The sequence below is a fragment of the Melozone crissalis genome, unplaced genomic scaffold (genome assembly GCF_028551555.1).
Source record: "Melozone crissalis strain CALT ecotype California unplaced genomic scaffold, PUWL_Pcris_2 ptg000023l_1, whole genome shotgun sequence".
NCBI lineage: Eukaryota > Metazoa > Chordata > Aves > Passeriformes > Passerellidae > Melozone > Melozone crissalis.
Window position 1 is genome coordinate 36173497 of NW_026535801.1, and position 13110 is coordinate 36186606.

Here is a 13110-nt window from a genome sequence, read left to right on the forward strand (position 1 = left end):
GTCCTGGCACAAAGTCATGGCTTGAGTTATGCCCTTTATCCAGTAATTATAAAACATTCTCGAATGTTTGGTTATGGCAGTGAGCTTCTATAGGAATAATTTCTTGTTGGTAAATCATAAGAGAGGGACAGAAGGGGATATAGACAGATGTAATTACCTAGTAGTGCTCAATTAACTCATACCCTGCACTTCCTCTTCACCAAGCTGCACTTTCCCTTTGTATTTATTCAGTGTGGTCATTCCTGAAGATTTTCCACCACAGCTTTGCCACAAAATGATTTGCTTTGTTGGCATTACACTCCAGGCTCCTTCTTTCCCTGCTACTAGGAACAATTTCATGGCAGGGTTGACCCTATGAAGAGCTGGGTGATACTGAAGGACGTTCTCTGCTTTCAGAATGTTCATCCCATCACGTTGCTGTCAGAGCAGATGTTGGGTTATATTCAGCAGGCACTGGATGCCTGGGGACAGCTAAACTGCTGCAGACTATCCAAACCCCAGCACCTGGCAGGGCTGCTCATGCCCAGGACTTTGCTGTGGGCTCCTATGATGAAAGCAATTAAAGCCAACCAGAAAATGGTGCCATTTCCTTGGTGATAATATTGTTGGGATGATATAGATTAGTGAAAATTTTTGAGAAGTCTGAAAAATCTTTTAACATTTTTTTGGTTAGGTAAAATGCAAAATAACATAAATGATGTATATAGTTCCCCAATCAAAAGAAATTCCCCTTTTTACTTTGTCCTAAAAGGATTTTCTGCATATTTAGTTTTAAGCTAGTACTTCATATTTAAGAATCTGCGATTTATGGCATGAAAAGCTTTTATATTTATAATGTGCCATAACCAGTAATGAGGGCTATACTTTTGCTTTACCAGGCTTTCACATTTGTTTAATTTAGAAGGTACTTTGCTATAAAAGGAAGTGCTCTCTCTGGATTTTAGCTGGTATAATTAACGTTATTTCACATCTACGCTCCAATATACACAAATTGATTGTGCTTATGCTGTAAAATATGACACATTCTTCTTTGATTTTCAGTCACTACCTTTGGTGAAAAGAATGAAAAGATTACAAGATAAATATTCCTACAGACATGTATTAGCAGGAGGCACAGCAAAGGGGAGTGCTATTAAGGAGTGGGAGTTGGGTATTTCAGTTGTCTAATGAATAGCTAACTACCTCAGATGTAATGTGAGCTCACCATGTCAGATTAAAACCATTGGAAACATCACAAAAAAGTTAAAAAATTACATTGGAAGTAGCCATTTCAGTAAGAAAATTGCACTGCCAATGAGAAATGCACTTCCAGACTTATGATTTTTGTACCATTTTTCAATTTGACAAATTTATTTAAATAACTATTTTTATTGAAGTTAAATTTTACATTTTTAATGATTTTCATTTACATTTTGAAACCACAAAAAGGTTCTCATTTCAAACACATTTTCCCATCAGATTTCCTTTACATGAAAAAAGGGGAATGCTTCCCTTCCAGACCTCTGTGTCAGCCTTTGCCTCCAGATTATAGTTTTGTAGCAGGACAGAGGCAGGAATTGCTTTCCTCACTCCTTAAAGACAGAGCTTTAAAAATCATTTGCTAACGTGGTAACAATTTTTTTTTTGATAGGTAGCCAGAGAATTTGCTTAACTGGTGTGTAATAAGGTAGCCTAATCATAATAATAATTGAAAGAGAAATTATTTACAATAATAAATGGGAACATAAGTAGGAGTAATGGGACTGTGAAATGATGGGTAGGAAACTTGGCTGAATACCAAGAAGTGATGCATCTTAGGGAAATAGCCTGGTTATTGAGATGGACAAAGCCCCATCAGCATGGCTCATTTAAAGCTGCACTGGACAGAGCAGGGATGAATGTCTGTCTGTCCACAAGGAAAAACCTGCAGCTTTTGAGGGGCCAAGTGATCCTGGGTTTTTACTCTTTTGAGTTTGTGTGACTCTGAGGCAGGATGACACAGACTGATGGGCTTTTCCAAAATCCCTGGGTCAAAACAGGACATAAATTGCTTAGAAGCATTTCTGTGTGATATCAACAACAGGATTTAAAAATGAGTTATTCAAATAAAATTGCTTTATTTGGTTTTAGACCTTTTTTCCCCATAGAAGCAATGTAAAAATGTGCTACATGGCTGGAAGGGTATCCTCATTCCAAGAGGTACTTTCCAGCTATTTATAACTCCCAAAACACAACAATCTGACAGATCACTGCCTGTTCCCAGCCCTAAATCAAAAGGGAGTATTTTAGAATATAAATGTATGGAGAGGTTTGAAATAATACTCTGATCTAGTTTAATATCCCAGAGTTTAAATAACTGCAGCTACATGAGGTGTATGAGGGAATATCTTTGAACTTCATGCAGCTCTACCAAAGCTTCCAAAGCAAGAAAAGCACCCAAACTTGTATGAAACAAGTTCCTGGCCACATTTAAATGCTGTTCAACAAAGCAGAAGGGGGTCTGGGAAACCATGGATAAGCAGAGTTATGTCCTGTCTCAGACTGCAGAATTTACATGAAATCTTTGTTAGAAGCAGAAGTGTAACCTTTAATGGAGTCACTGCCTTTCCTACTCACATTTCTTCAGCAGATTTCTCCAGCTTTGACATAATTTCAGATGCCACCTCCTGTTGGACTGAAACTGGAATATCAGGAGGGCAGAAATTCCCACCTGCCAAGCCCTTGTGGATGCTGTGCACCCAAAGTCATTGTCTGTGCCATCAGGAGGTCAATGGCAGAATGACAAAATTGGAATGTAATCTGAACTATTTGCAACATTGGATCAAATGTGCCAGGTGCAAATTTTAAAAGCTTTCAGTGATGCCAATTAGCTGGGATAAATAGATTAATGAATGATTAGGGGAGTTAAATGTGGAAAAGCTCTGTACAGTTCAGGCTGTCAAACACAAAGGCACCACTTTGGCTCAGTAAGTCTTTAAGCAGCTTATTGCTAGGTAATACAGAAGGACATTTGGACACTACAGGAGGATGTACAAGTTTATTTTTGCATTCTTCTCCTGATATTTGACACTTATAATTTCTGCACTTTTTAATCTGAGACATTAGAGCCATCTTTTTAGGGTTTTTTATGTTTATGATTGTCAACTCCAGCTGGACATAAACCAGAAGAAATCAAGAGCATCCTTCTGATGAGTGACTTTGCAGCAGATGTTGCTAAACTCCTGTGGAGGCTGTCCCTGTGTGCTGTGCTGCCCTGGTGACATAATGTGTCACTTGAGTGGCACTGGGGTGTCACTAACACTACAACTTGTGCTGTAGACGCCCTCACAAAGCCACTGGTGATGGTTCTATTTGAAGAACATTTTGGAACCTGACCTTTGCCTTGTAAAAATTATTCAGACTCAAACCCATTGCTTCTCAAGGATGAATCCATTTCTAGTCCATTTGTTAAAAGCAGTACACAGCTGGAAGGAGAGCACTTGTGCTGTTGAAGGAGAACATTCCTCATTGTAAGCAAACCCGTTCAATGCTTTTTTTGATATTCTAATGCAAGCGCAAATGCATGCCACATCCAGAAACTGATAACTGCAGTAATTGAGCCAAATTATTTCAAAGTAAAATACTCACCATCCATCAAATGTGATAATGTGTGGATCAGTGAAAGAGTAGCAGTTCCCTGTTGGGAGGTCTCGAACTGTGACCTAGTTAAAATGAAATGTGTAATGAATACAGTCTACACAGCAGTTTTCCTTCATTACTGTTCCTCACAAAACATTAGGGGCAGGATTCATGGGTTAAGTACAAACTACAATCTGACTTCTGAAACATGATTGCAGATAGAGACAAAATGAGCTTTGCTTTCAAACAACAGAGTTTAATCATAGCCAATGAGGGAGTTCAAAGTGTCCCTGTTCATCTGATCTAATGTCTTCCTTTATCTGGTAAAAGCTGAAGTTCTTTATTAAAACTTTTTGCTAAGGAGCAGATCATTCACTGAAATTACCAGGAGAATAGACTGCTCATTAAATTGTACTAATTTTAACGCCTGAAATATGGTAAAAAGGTATTCTATAATTAAGTAACATTAGCATGTTTTAGTAGTAGCTGCCTGTCCCCTAATTTGACCTCAGATTTCCCTTTACAGCATCTCAATGGCTGATTTATCTATTTGATGTGGATATTGATCAGATATTGATGAGGAGGCTCCAAATCACACTGATGTAAGTATGTGGGTGAAACAGGAAAGGATCTACTGCAGCTAAAGAGATTTTTATCTGCAGAAGCCCTTGACTCCTTGGGCACAAGCTGGGTCACAGAGAGAGCCCTGGTGCCCTGCAGGGAGCAGATGTACCTGCAGAAGCCAGGGGCAGGGCTCTGGAGCTGTAACACCTGAATCTCAGGCAGTGCTGGACCCAGGTCTGCTCAAGAGGGTGTTTTTTTAATGGCTGAGTGCCCTGCTGACCAGCTCCCAAAAAGGCAGGACTGGGTTGTGAAGTGATTTGTGATATGAAGAGCTCCCCCAGTCATACTAGTGGGAGTGATGGAGTGTTATGGTTTTCCATTTTCCACCCTGACAGACAGATTTCGTGGGCAGGGCTGTTAATTCTTTGCTCCCTCCCTGCCCATGGGGAGCCCAGAGGTGCGCTGCAGTTAGTTCTACCAGGATCCATGGAGCAGGGAAGAAGGATGGCTGCTATATCCCTGTGCAGCCTCTCAGTGACAAAGCAGAACCTGGCTTTTGGGAACAGGGGTGAAATTAAATAAATGAATTAGAGGGTGAAGATAGAACTTCAGTTCCTGACAACAATCCTCACCTGCGGCAATACATCATCTGTATCTCAAAATACCCCTTAACCATGACACAGAAACACTGAGATGCCCACCTGTGTCTGGCACACCAAACTTTTAGAATGATGGTCTTGAGGACTGAAAAAATGAACTCCTCTTTGAACAACTTTTTGATCTGGGGTCAGCTGTATCATTTGGATTTATGGTGTGACATGAAGTGTCTCAGAATTTTCCCATTTTCTCCACAGCCTCACACATCCTAAGTAAAAATTTAGCACAAACAAATCCATGTGGCTCTTCCTGCTCTGTTCCTTCTTGCATGATATCAGCAGAAGACACAATTCTTGGTTGGAGACAGGAGTAGTTTGCTGAGGAAATCCTGTTTACAGGTATCTAGATGTGTTAGGATGTTCTGCCCACCATTTCTGTTCAATTGTTAGATAAATCAAAAATATCTGAACAAGTCAGGAGGGTTAAAGATTATGTGGATTTTAATACATGGACTTTTTCTTGCCATGTTGCAAGAGCTATGTTACATTAAGGCCTCTAATTAACTACAGCGCAGCAATGTGAAAATGGGGGGGAGGGAAGTATTGACTATTATGTTTCCATATATCAAGTTTTAACAGAGATAAATGGAATTTATTATTAAAATTGATTTATTCAATTTCACACTTGATACATCTTCATATTTTAATGACAGCATTTGTAATTTCAAGAAAAATTATGAGTGTGTGAGTACACGATGCTGAATTAGCTGTAATTTCTTTAATGATTTAAGAATCTTAAAAAGAAGCCAGTTCTGGAGATAAAATGCTATACACCCATGCTCGCCATTTTGCCTTTGAAGACAAAAATTCTTGTGGTCCAGTTTAATCTTATTCTCTCATGACAAAATCCACAAAAATTAAGGCGGGGAATTTGTGGATTTCACTGGGGGGTTGTTTTCAGTTACTTAAAATATGCCAGCTTGGATGTGCCCCTACTCTGAGAAATTCAGCTCAGTCAAATCTGTGCTCTGGTTAATTTTTTGGAGTGGTGGGATTACAGCTCTCAAACCTCCCAGCTGAGGTCCTGAAATAACTTCATGGAGAAAGGGCTGGCCCTTGCTCACCACATTTCTTTAGCCAGGCTTTCTACAGGGAAAGTGTGGCTGGCCTTCCTGATTGTTTCTTTTTGTTGGTTTGTTTGTTTGTTTGTTTTTTTATTTTGGACATTTTGTAGTGGTATAAATTAAGAAGTGGAGCAGCCACGTGTCATTGAAAGTGTCCTGGCAATTCACACCACGGTCACAAATTGAACATGGCACTGCTCAATCCTCTTTCTCTCCTTTCTGAGGCTCTGCCTTTCTTCTGCTTTTTCAGAAACTGTTCTCCAAACATTTTCTTCTAACTTTTTCCCTCCCTCCTTCTCAAAAAGGTCCTCCATCCCTAACCCATGTTCTCCCTCTCCCCTTTTCCAGTGGACAGGAGCACTCCTGGTGACCTCTGTGTTCCAGATCTTGGCCTTACTGATGTGCTAAGTAATAATCAAACCTAAATCTGTCAGAATACAGGGAATTCCATTTAATTTTCTTGGTGCGTAAAGTGACTGATTTGCTTTACTCTGCTGACAGAGGGCAGGGTTAGATCAGATATTAGGAAAAAAATTCTTTACCGTGAAGGTGGAGAGGCCCTGCCACAGGTGACCCAGAGAAGCTGTGACTGCCCATTCCCTGGAAGTGTCCAAGGCCAGGTTAGATGGGGCCTGGAGCAACCTGGGATAGTGGAAAGTTCTACCCCCATGGCAGGGGGTGGAACTGGATGGTCTTTAAGGTCCCTTCCAATCCAAATCATTATGACAATCATCCCTAAAATTTTATTTTCTCTGGGAAAAAAAAGGAGAAAAAAAAAAGGAAAGGAAAAAAGAAAAGATTTGTCACATTTCCCAAGTGATTTCAGGACCTCACCTTCACATCCTGGGTGTGTAAGCCCTCCAGAGCACATCCCCTGGTGCAGCCGGCCGGGCGCTGAGGCGGCCGACGCTGTTCCCGTCCCGCGCGAAGTCGGCCACGGCTGTCACTGTCACCCTGGCTGCTGCACAGCTGCCCCCCGAGCACGGCCTTGGCACCAGATCCAGCTGGCAGGCTGAGAGGGCGATGTCTGGGGGCCATGGGACCTGGCTGCCTGGAGGGAACACCAACACAGAGAATGACAGGAGTCATCCAAAGTACTGCCCCTACCATGCTCTGTTTAACAGAAACATTTCTTGTTCCAGGACACACACGCCTTGTGTCTTGGGTTGAAAGATTTAGCTGGGGTGTACGTTCTATTGCCATCTGTTAGAGGTGGGGCAGTTATCTCCTGTTCATTGGGCAGTTTTCTTTATCTCTTCCACAGCCAATCCTCCCTCCAGGAATCCCTTGTTCATGGCCACTGAGTGCCCCTGCATGGCTGATCAAATGCCATCGTCCCACTGGGAGATGCTCCGCCCAGGGGAGGAGCCAAGGATTCCTACCTGGATATAATCTGAGGGTCGGAACACTGCAGCAGCCTTTTCCTACTGGATTCCCAGAGGAAGACCAGGCCCATCTATACGAGCCCTGGAGCTTTAGAGGAAAACTCCCCCCTTGTCCAGGATCCCTGCTCCAACAGAGCCACACCTGGCACTGTAGGAGGGCTGAGCCACCATGGAATGGGACTATGCCACCACCCTGACACACAGGGGGTCAGGTCCTGTCCTGACTCTGGCAGTGGTTTGGTTGTATGTTGGTGTTTGGTTTTTTTTGGTACTATTGCATTTGTATTTTTTTAAATTTTCCTAGTAAAGAACTGTTATCCCTATTCCCATATCTTTGCCTGAGAGCCCCTTAATTTCAAAATCATAATAATTTGGAGGTTTACATCTTCCACTTGAAGGAAGGCTCCTGCCTTCCTTAGCAGACTCCTGTCTTTTCAAACCGAGACACCTTGGAACCAGATGGGCTTTGCATGAAGACAGTTGTGACTGACTGAATCTGGCATCCCCCTGCACTCTTCACTGTCCTGCTTTTTAATCCCCAAAGTTTGCTAAAAACTTGGTGGTGTCTATTTTTCCACAGGTGCTAATATTTCTGGGACAACGGTGTTGTCTTTATGGGTCCATGCCCAGGGAATGAAGACAAGTCATTTTCATGACAAAGAAAGAGATGGATCTGTGTTCTGGAAAACAATTCTCCTTCACTGTCTGGAGTATAAGGAGGTGTCTGCTGGGAGTTATTTAATTTAAAGTAAACAGGTGTTTTGATGTGAAAAGGGAGGGGTTCTTGAGTAAGTTTTTGGTGAACTGTGGATTCACAACAGCAAGGCAAATGCAGCAGGTCTGTATTGGTATTTTTTGGCTTAGTTATGTTATGGTGTTTTGCTTTCAATCTGTAAAACAATGGTAGTTTTATTTGTGTCCTTCACAGAAGTATTGTGCTGATAAATTCACTAAAAATTTAGGAAAATAATAAGCTATGGAGATCCTGGCTATGTGAGCATCTGTGGTGGGTAGAGAAATGATGTGTGGTGACAAAATCAGGGTGACAATGGCACTGCACATCATATCTTTCCTGAAGGGACCTCTACACACAGCCAGAATGGCAGTGTCCACTTCTCTCAGGTGCTAACCCTTTCTGCTGAGGTTTCAGGTGAAGGGCAAACCTGGATTTATATTTCCATAGGTGTGTTTTCCCTTACACACACTGAATTATGGTAGCATTCAGTTCTGAGCCATCTGCTCTGCACTACATACAGTGTGCATTTTCTTCTCAAGGAGCCACTCAAGCTTTCATGGATCCTTTGGTTGATAGGAAATGAAACTGTGGTCCCACTGAAGCCAGTCAGAATCTAAATGCTGATTTCAGGACTTACAGTGTTTCTTGAGGAGTACTTAGTTTTCTGTCCCAGACTGCTAATTATCATCAGATGAGAATAAAGTTCTAGAAATGGTGGGCATAAAATTAATCTGAGATGAAAACAAGTGATTTTCTGATATTAAAATAAGTGATTTTTATACCATTCTTCCCATTTGTAGAATTGCTTAATAATTTCTAGAGATGGCATGAAAGAATTTTAAGATGGCATTTCTAGCACAATCAAATAATCACTGTATTATTCCTTATGGAAAAATCTTATGAAATATAATTTAAATTAACCCTGTACAGTACTGTGGGAACTGAACTAAAATCTACAGATATTAATGACATTTTATCTCTCATTTCAAATCCTTAAAGGCTGCTTCACCTCACATCTTATAAAAAAGTCCTGGCTCATTTTCAAGGTTCTTGATTCAATTAAATTGGAGGTTTCCATGAGGAATAGTTATTGCCATTACAGCCCCATGAGCTGTGCTCAAAACCCAGAACAAAAGTTTAAAATCAAAGAAAATCATCTTGTCAAAATAGTAGCGATAAACTTAACAGGAGCCGAACTCCAGTGGCTCTGCTGTGCCTTGGCATTCATTACGATATTGTCTGAACTTGGAGAGATATTTCTGCGCTTGTAATTAGCTTTCTTATCACTTATTCCCTACATAATTAGCACAAGAGTGTAGTTATATGGATTCAGTCAGACAAGGAGCTTGTCAGTTAATTTATTCGGTATAAACGAATCGCAGCTGAAATGGTTTTTATTTTTAATTTCCAGCACTGTGGCCAGCACACATTTTTCAGAAGCCCGCAGTGTTCCTTCAGATAAACTAATGGAGCCTAAAGAGAATAAAGGCTCAGAGCAAATGTGGCTGTGCAGACACCCAGCAGCAGATCCTCAGCCTTAAGTATATATAGATAGCTCAATAGATAACAGCCTGTCATCCCAGGAAATAGCCCCAGGATGGAGCAACCAAGGGCTAGAGCTGGGTCTAGTCTAAGCTGCAGAAATGAGTTGATCAAAACTAACAGGAATTTTCCACTTCAGTGACAACTTCCTTCAAATATGAGTTAATTGGACGAGCTGTGCTTTCCTCCTGGCTCCTCTTGGCACCAACACATCAAGCCCATTGACAGCTTGGAAATAGAGCTGCTTCTGCAAGTCCTGTATCCTCTCTTTTTTGCAGCCAAGAAAGACTGGAAGGGACTGTGGGACTGGAGGAGATCTTGATGAGGAGCCGGTCCAATGTGCTGAGCTCAGCCTCCCCCACCTGAGAGCTCCTGGCCCAGGCTCCCAGTGCCAGAGGGATTCTGAAAACCTTGATGGATGCCTAAAGAAATGTGAGTTAAACAAATGGCCTTGACTGGGGCTCATTCCTATATTATCCTCAGTGCCTGAGCTGCTTGGGGTCTGTGGGGATGTCCCAGCACACACCAGCCCTGACATCCCAGTTTTTCCTCCACCTGGCTATCCAAGGAAATCCGTTCCCATGAGCCCAGAGGATGTTTTCCTGATGGAGCAGCCCAGACTCCAAGCCAAGAGCAGTGTGCAGAGCAGAGCAGCACTGAGCCATGGAGAAATGCAAAGTGCTGCAAGTACGAGAGCCAGCACAGCTGCTGGAACCATAAGGTGCTGCTCAGTTTAAGTTCATTGTGTTGTGATACCACTTAAATTATTTTTCTTTCTTCTGTCTAAGCACTTGGCTGATTGGTGAGGAGAGCTAGGAAAGGGAATTAAAAAGAGAAAAATATCAGGACCTGTCTGGGTTTTGCCAACATTTTTTAGAGCTGGCTTTTTGTGGGTAGAGAAATTGCAGCTGTAATCCTATCTCTAAACATTTCTCTTGTTGAGTCACTTATGGAAGAGAAAGAAACTTGTTAGAAAAAAGCTTGAGTGTTTTATTTGGTGCAAATGGAAAGTAAATACCTTAGGCAGGACAGGTACTGCACCTGATTGACCTGAAGACAGCATTTATTGAATAAAAGGGCAAGAGTTTTCTCAGTGACATTGTCAATGTTTTCAAGTTAATAAAATGAAAAAAACCCTAAATGTTTAGAAAGAGAATAATACATAAGCACAAGAATGATTTTTTCCTCCTGTATTAAGTTAGACAAAAACTATAAGCCAACAAAAGAAAGAAAAAAGGCTTCACTATGCATTTACTGAATAATAAATCTGCAGGGGAGCTCTTTTATTGATAATTAATGAAATTATTCTACCTAAGAACATTCCTGCTACAAAAAAAAAAAACCCTAAAAATGGAATTTTACACTCCTGGAATTTAAAATAAGTTCTTCTACTCTCAGTTATTTCATCCATAAATCTCAACAGACTACTGTTCAGGTTATTGCTAGTCAGATTTATGGCTTTGGGGTTTTTTTCTCCCAAAAATCTGTCAGATGCAATCAGCTGTTTTATTTTGCAGATAAAAATATGGCCTAGTTTGCTGATTTTATGGCTTCTGCCCTTTGGTATTATTGATATATTATATTTTCTATTAGAATTCATTGTAACCTAAATACTGGCAAAAGCAATCACATTGATTAGATGTCAATATGTAAAACTCTTACCCAGGTCCTCAGTGCTTAGTTGCAAAGTGATTTTACAGGAATCATCCTGCCCTGGACAGGCAATGGGCACCGTGCTCAGGACAGTCACAACATGCTCCTTGCCATCCTCTGCAATTTCCAGCGATTCTGGCAAAAACTGGAAATAAGGAAACAACTTTAAGATAATTTTGACAGACAAGAGTGATGACAGATTAATCAGGCAACACTGACATCTATGAAGTCTGAAGTGGTTTCAACCAATTATTAAGACATTACTTGCAAAATAATAATAACCTTTATCATAATCTCCTTAATAATAATACATTTTGCAATAGTGATCTTCAACTTTATAAGGTAAAATTGCAGTTAACAGACTTTAACTACATTCTTTGCAATTAAGGAAATGTTTGCAGTTCCCATATATAATATGTAATTGCTTCTCATCTCCAAATCAGAAAGCCAGCTTTTCTTAAGCCTGAGAATAATGTTGTGGAATTTACTTACTTTTTAATATCCCTGATTTAAAGGAGCTACTACCCCAGTGCAGTAGGAGAAGAACCATGGCATTGTCTGGCATAACCTCATGGTCATGGGCTCTATGCTTGTAGTTTGCACCAGGTGCAAAATAATTACAAATTTTCACCAATTCCCCTTCCCAGGAAGAAGAATTGCTCTGCACATAGGATATTACAGGTTTGGAGAGAGAGCTGGGGTTGTGCCTTTTCTGTCTGCCCATTGTCCTGGGAAAAGAACAACACTCAGGGCTGGTTGGAAATGGGAATTTCCACTCCCTGGAAAATCCTGACATTTAAAAAAATTCCTCAGAAACTGTTCTTCAGATGCCACATAGAATGTGCTGCCAGATGTTTGAAGCCCCTTTCATGGAGGCATGACACTCAGATACTTAGAAGATCCCAAAAATCTCCTGCCAGCCTAATCCTTGAGTGGGATAAGACCTGGTCCTTGCACTCAGTATGAATTTATCTTCAGCATCTTCTGTTTTGTAATGCCTGACCGTAACAGGATGATGGGTAAAAATTCATATTTTGCCTTCACTTTGTCCTGGTTAATTTACAACAGAATTGTGCATCCTTTGTTTGTAGGTTTGTAGGTTTTTAGGTGTGTCTTCCAATCCCACAAAACCCCCAGAGCTGTTCAGGGCACATTTACTGGCACATGGAGCTTTCCCATACTTTGTGGTACATGATGCCATGTCACCGTGATATTTTATGAAAAATCCCTTCACCAGGATTTCTTCTCCTGGCAAGATAAGAAGCCTCAGCTCCTCCATGTTTTGCTGCTCTGGAATGTGATTTGGAGAATTGTTTATACAAACACGTGAATTGTTTTTAATTAATGGTCAATCACAGCCAGCTGTGTCAGCCTCTCCAAGTCTGTCACGGGTTTTTATTATCTGATATCTCCTTTCTCTTTCTTTAGTATAGTTTTAGTATATAATTTTCTTTTAATAGAATATAATATCATAAAATAATAAATCAACCTTCTGAGAACTTGGAGTCAGGTTCTCATCTCTCACCTCGTCCTGGGGACCTCACAAACACCATAACAGTGCCAGGGGTGCTCCAGGGTGTTTTACAGACAAACTGAAAGCCATTTGCTCACAGTGAACAGCACTGCTTGTGATGATCAGGACTCATGTTTCTTCATCATAATTTTCAAATATTCCCTAGTCAGTGACTCATGGCCATGGGTGTTACCTCAATCCCAGCATAGAAACCTTTGCTGTCCTCAGGCAGTGACTGCTGCTCAGGAGAGCCCCTCCTAAAAGCTGCGACAGTGCAGAAGACCTGTAATAAATAAATAAACAACACATGCTATAGCATTTCTTGAATAACATTCGTATAATTATGCATCTTCCTGTTGCTCAGGAGTTTTCAGCCTTCATTCTACTGCTGAGATATATT

General features: G+C 40.9%; 1 protein-coding gene across 1 annotated transcript in view; it reads right to left on the bottom strand.

Annotated features, from left to right (window-relative positions):
* LOC128938258 (von Willebrand factor D and EGF domain-containing protein-like) overlaps positions 1–13110 on the bottom strand; it is a 171944-nt gene that overhangs the window by 97281 nt on the left and 61553 nt on the right. The window contains 5 exon segments of the mRNA XM_054278405.1: positions 3607–3680; positions 4711–4714; positions 6722–6932; positions 11207–11342; positions 12904–12993. Of these exon segments, the coding sequence (XP_054134380.1) occupies positions 3607–3680; positions 4711–4714; positions 6722–6932; positions 11207–11342; positions 12904–12993 (515 nt within the window).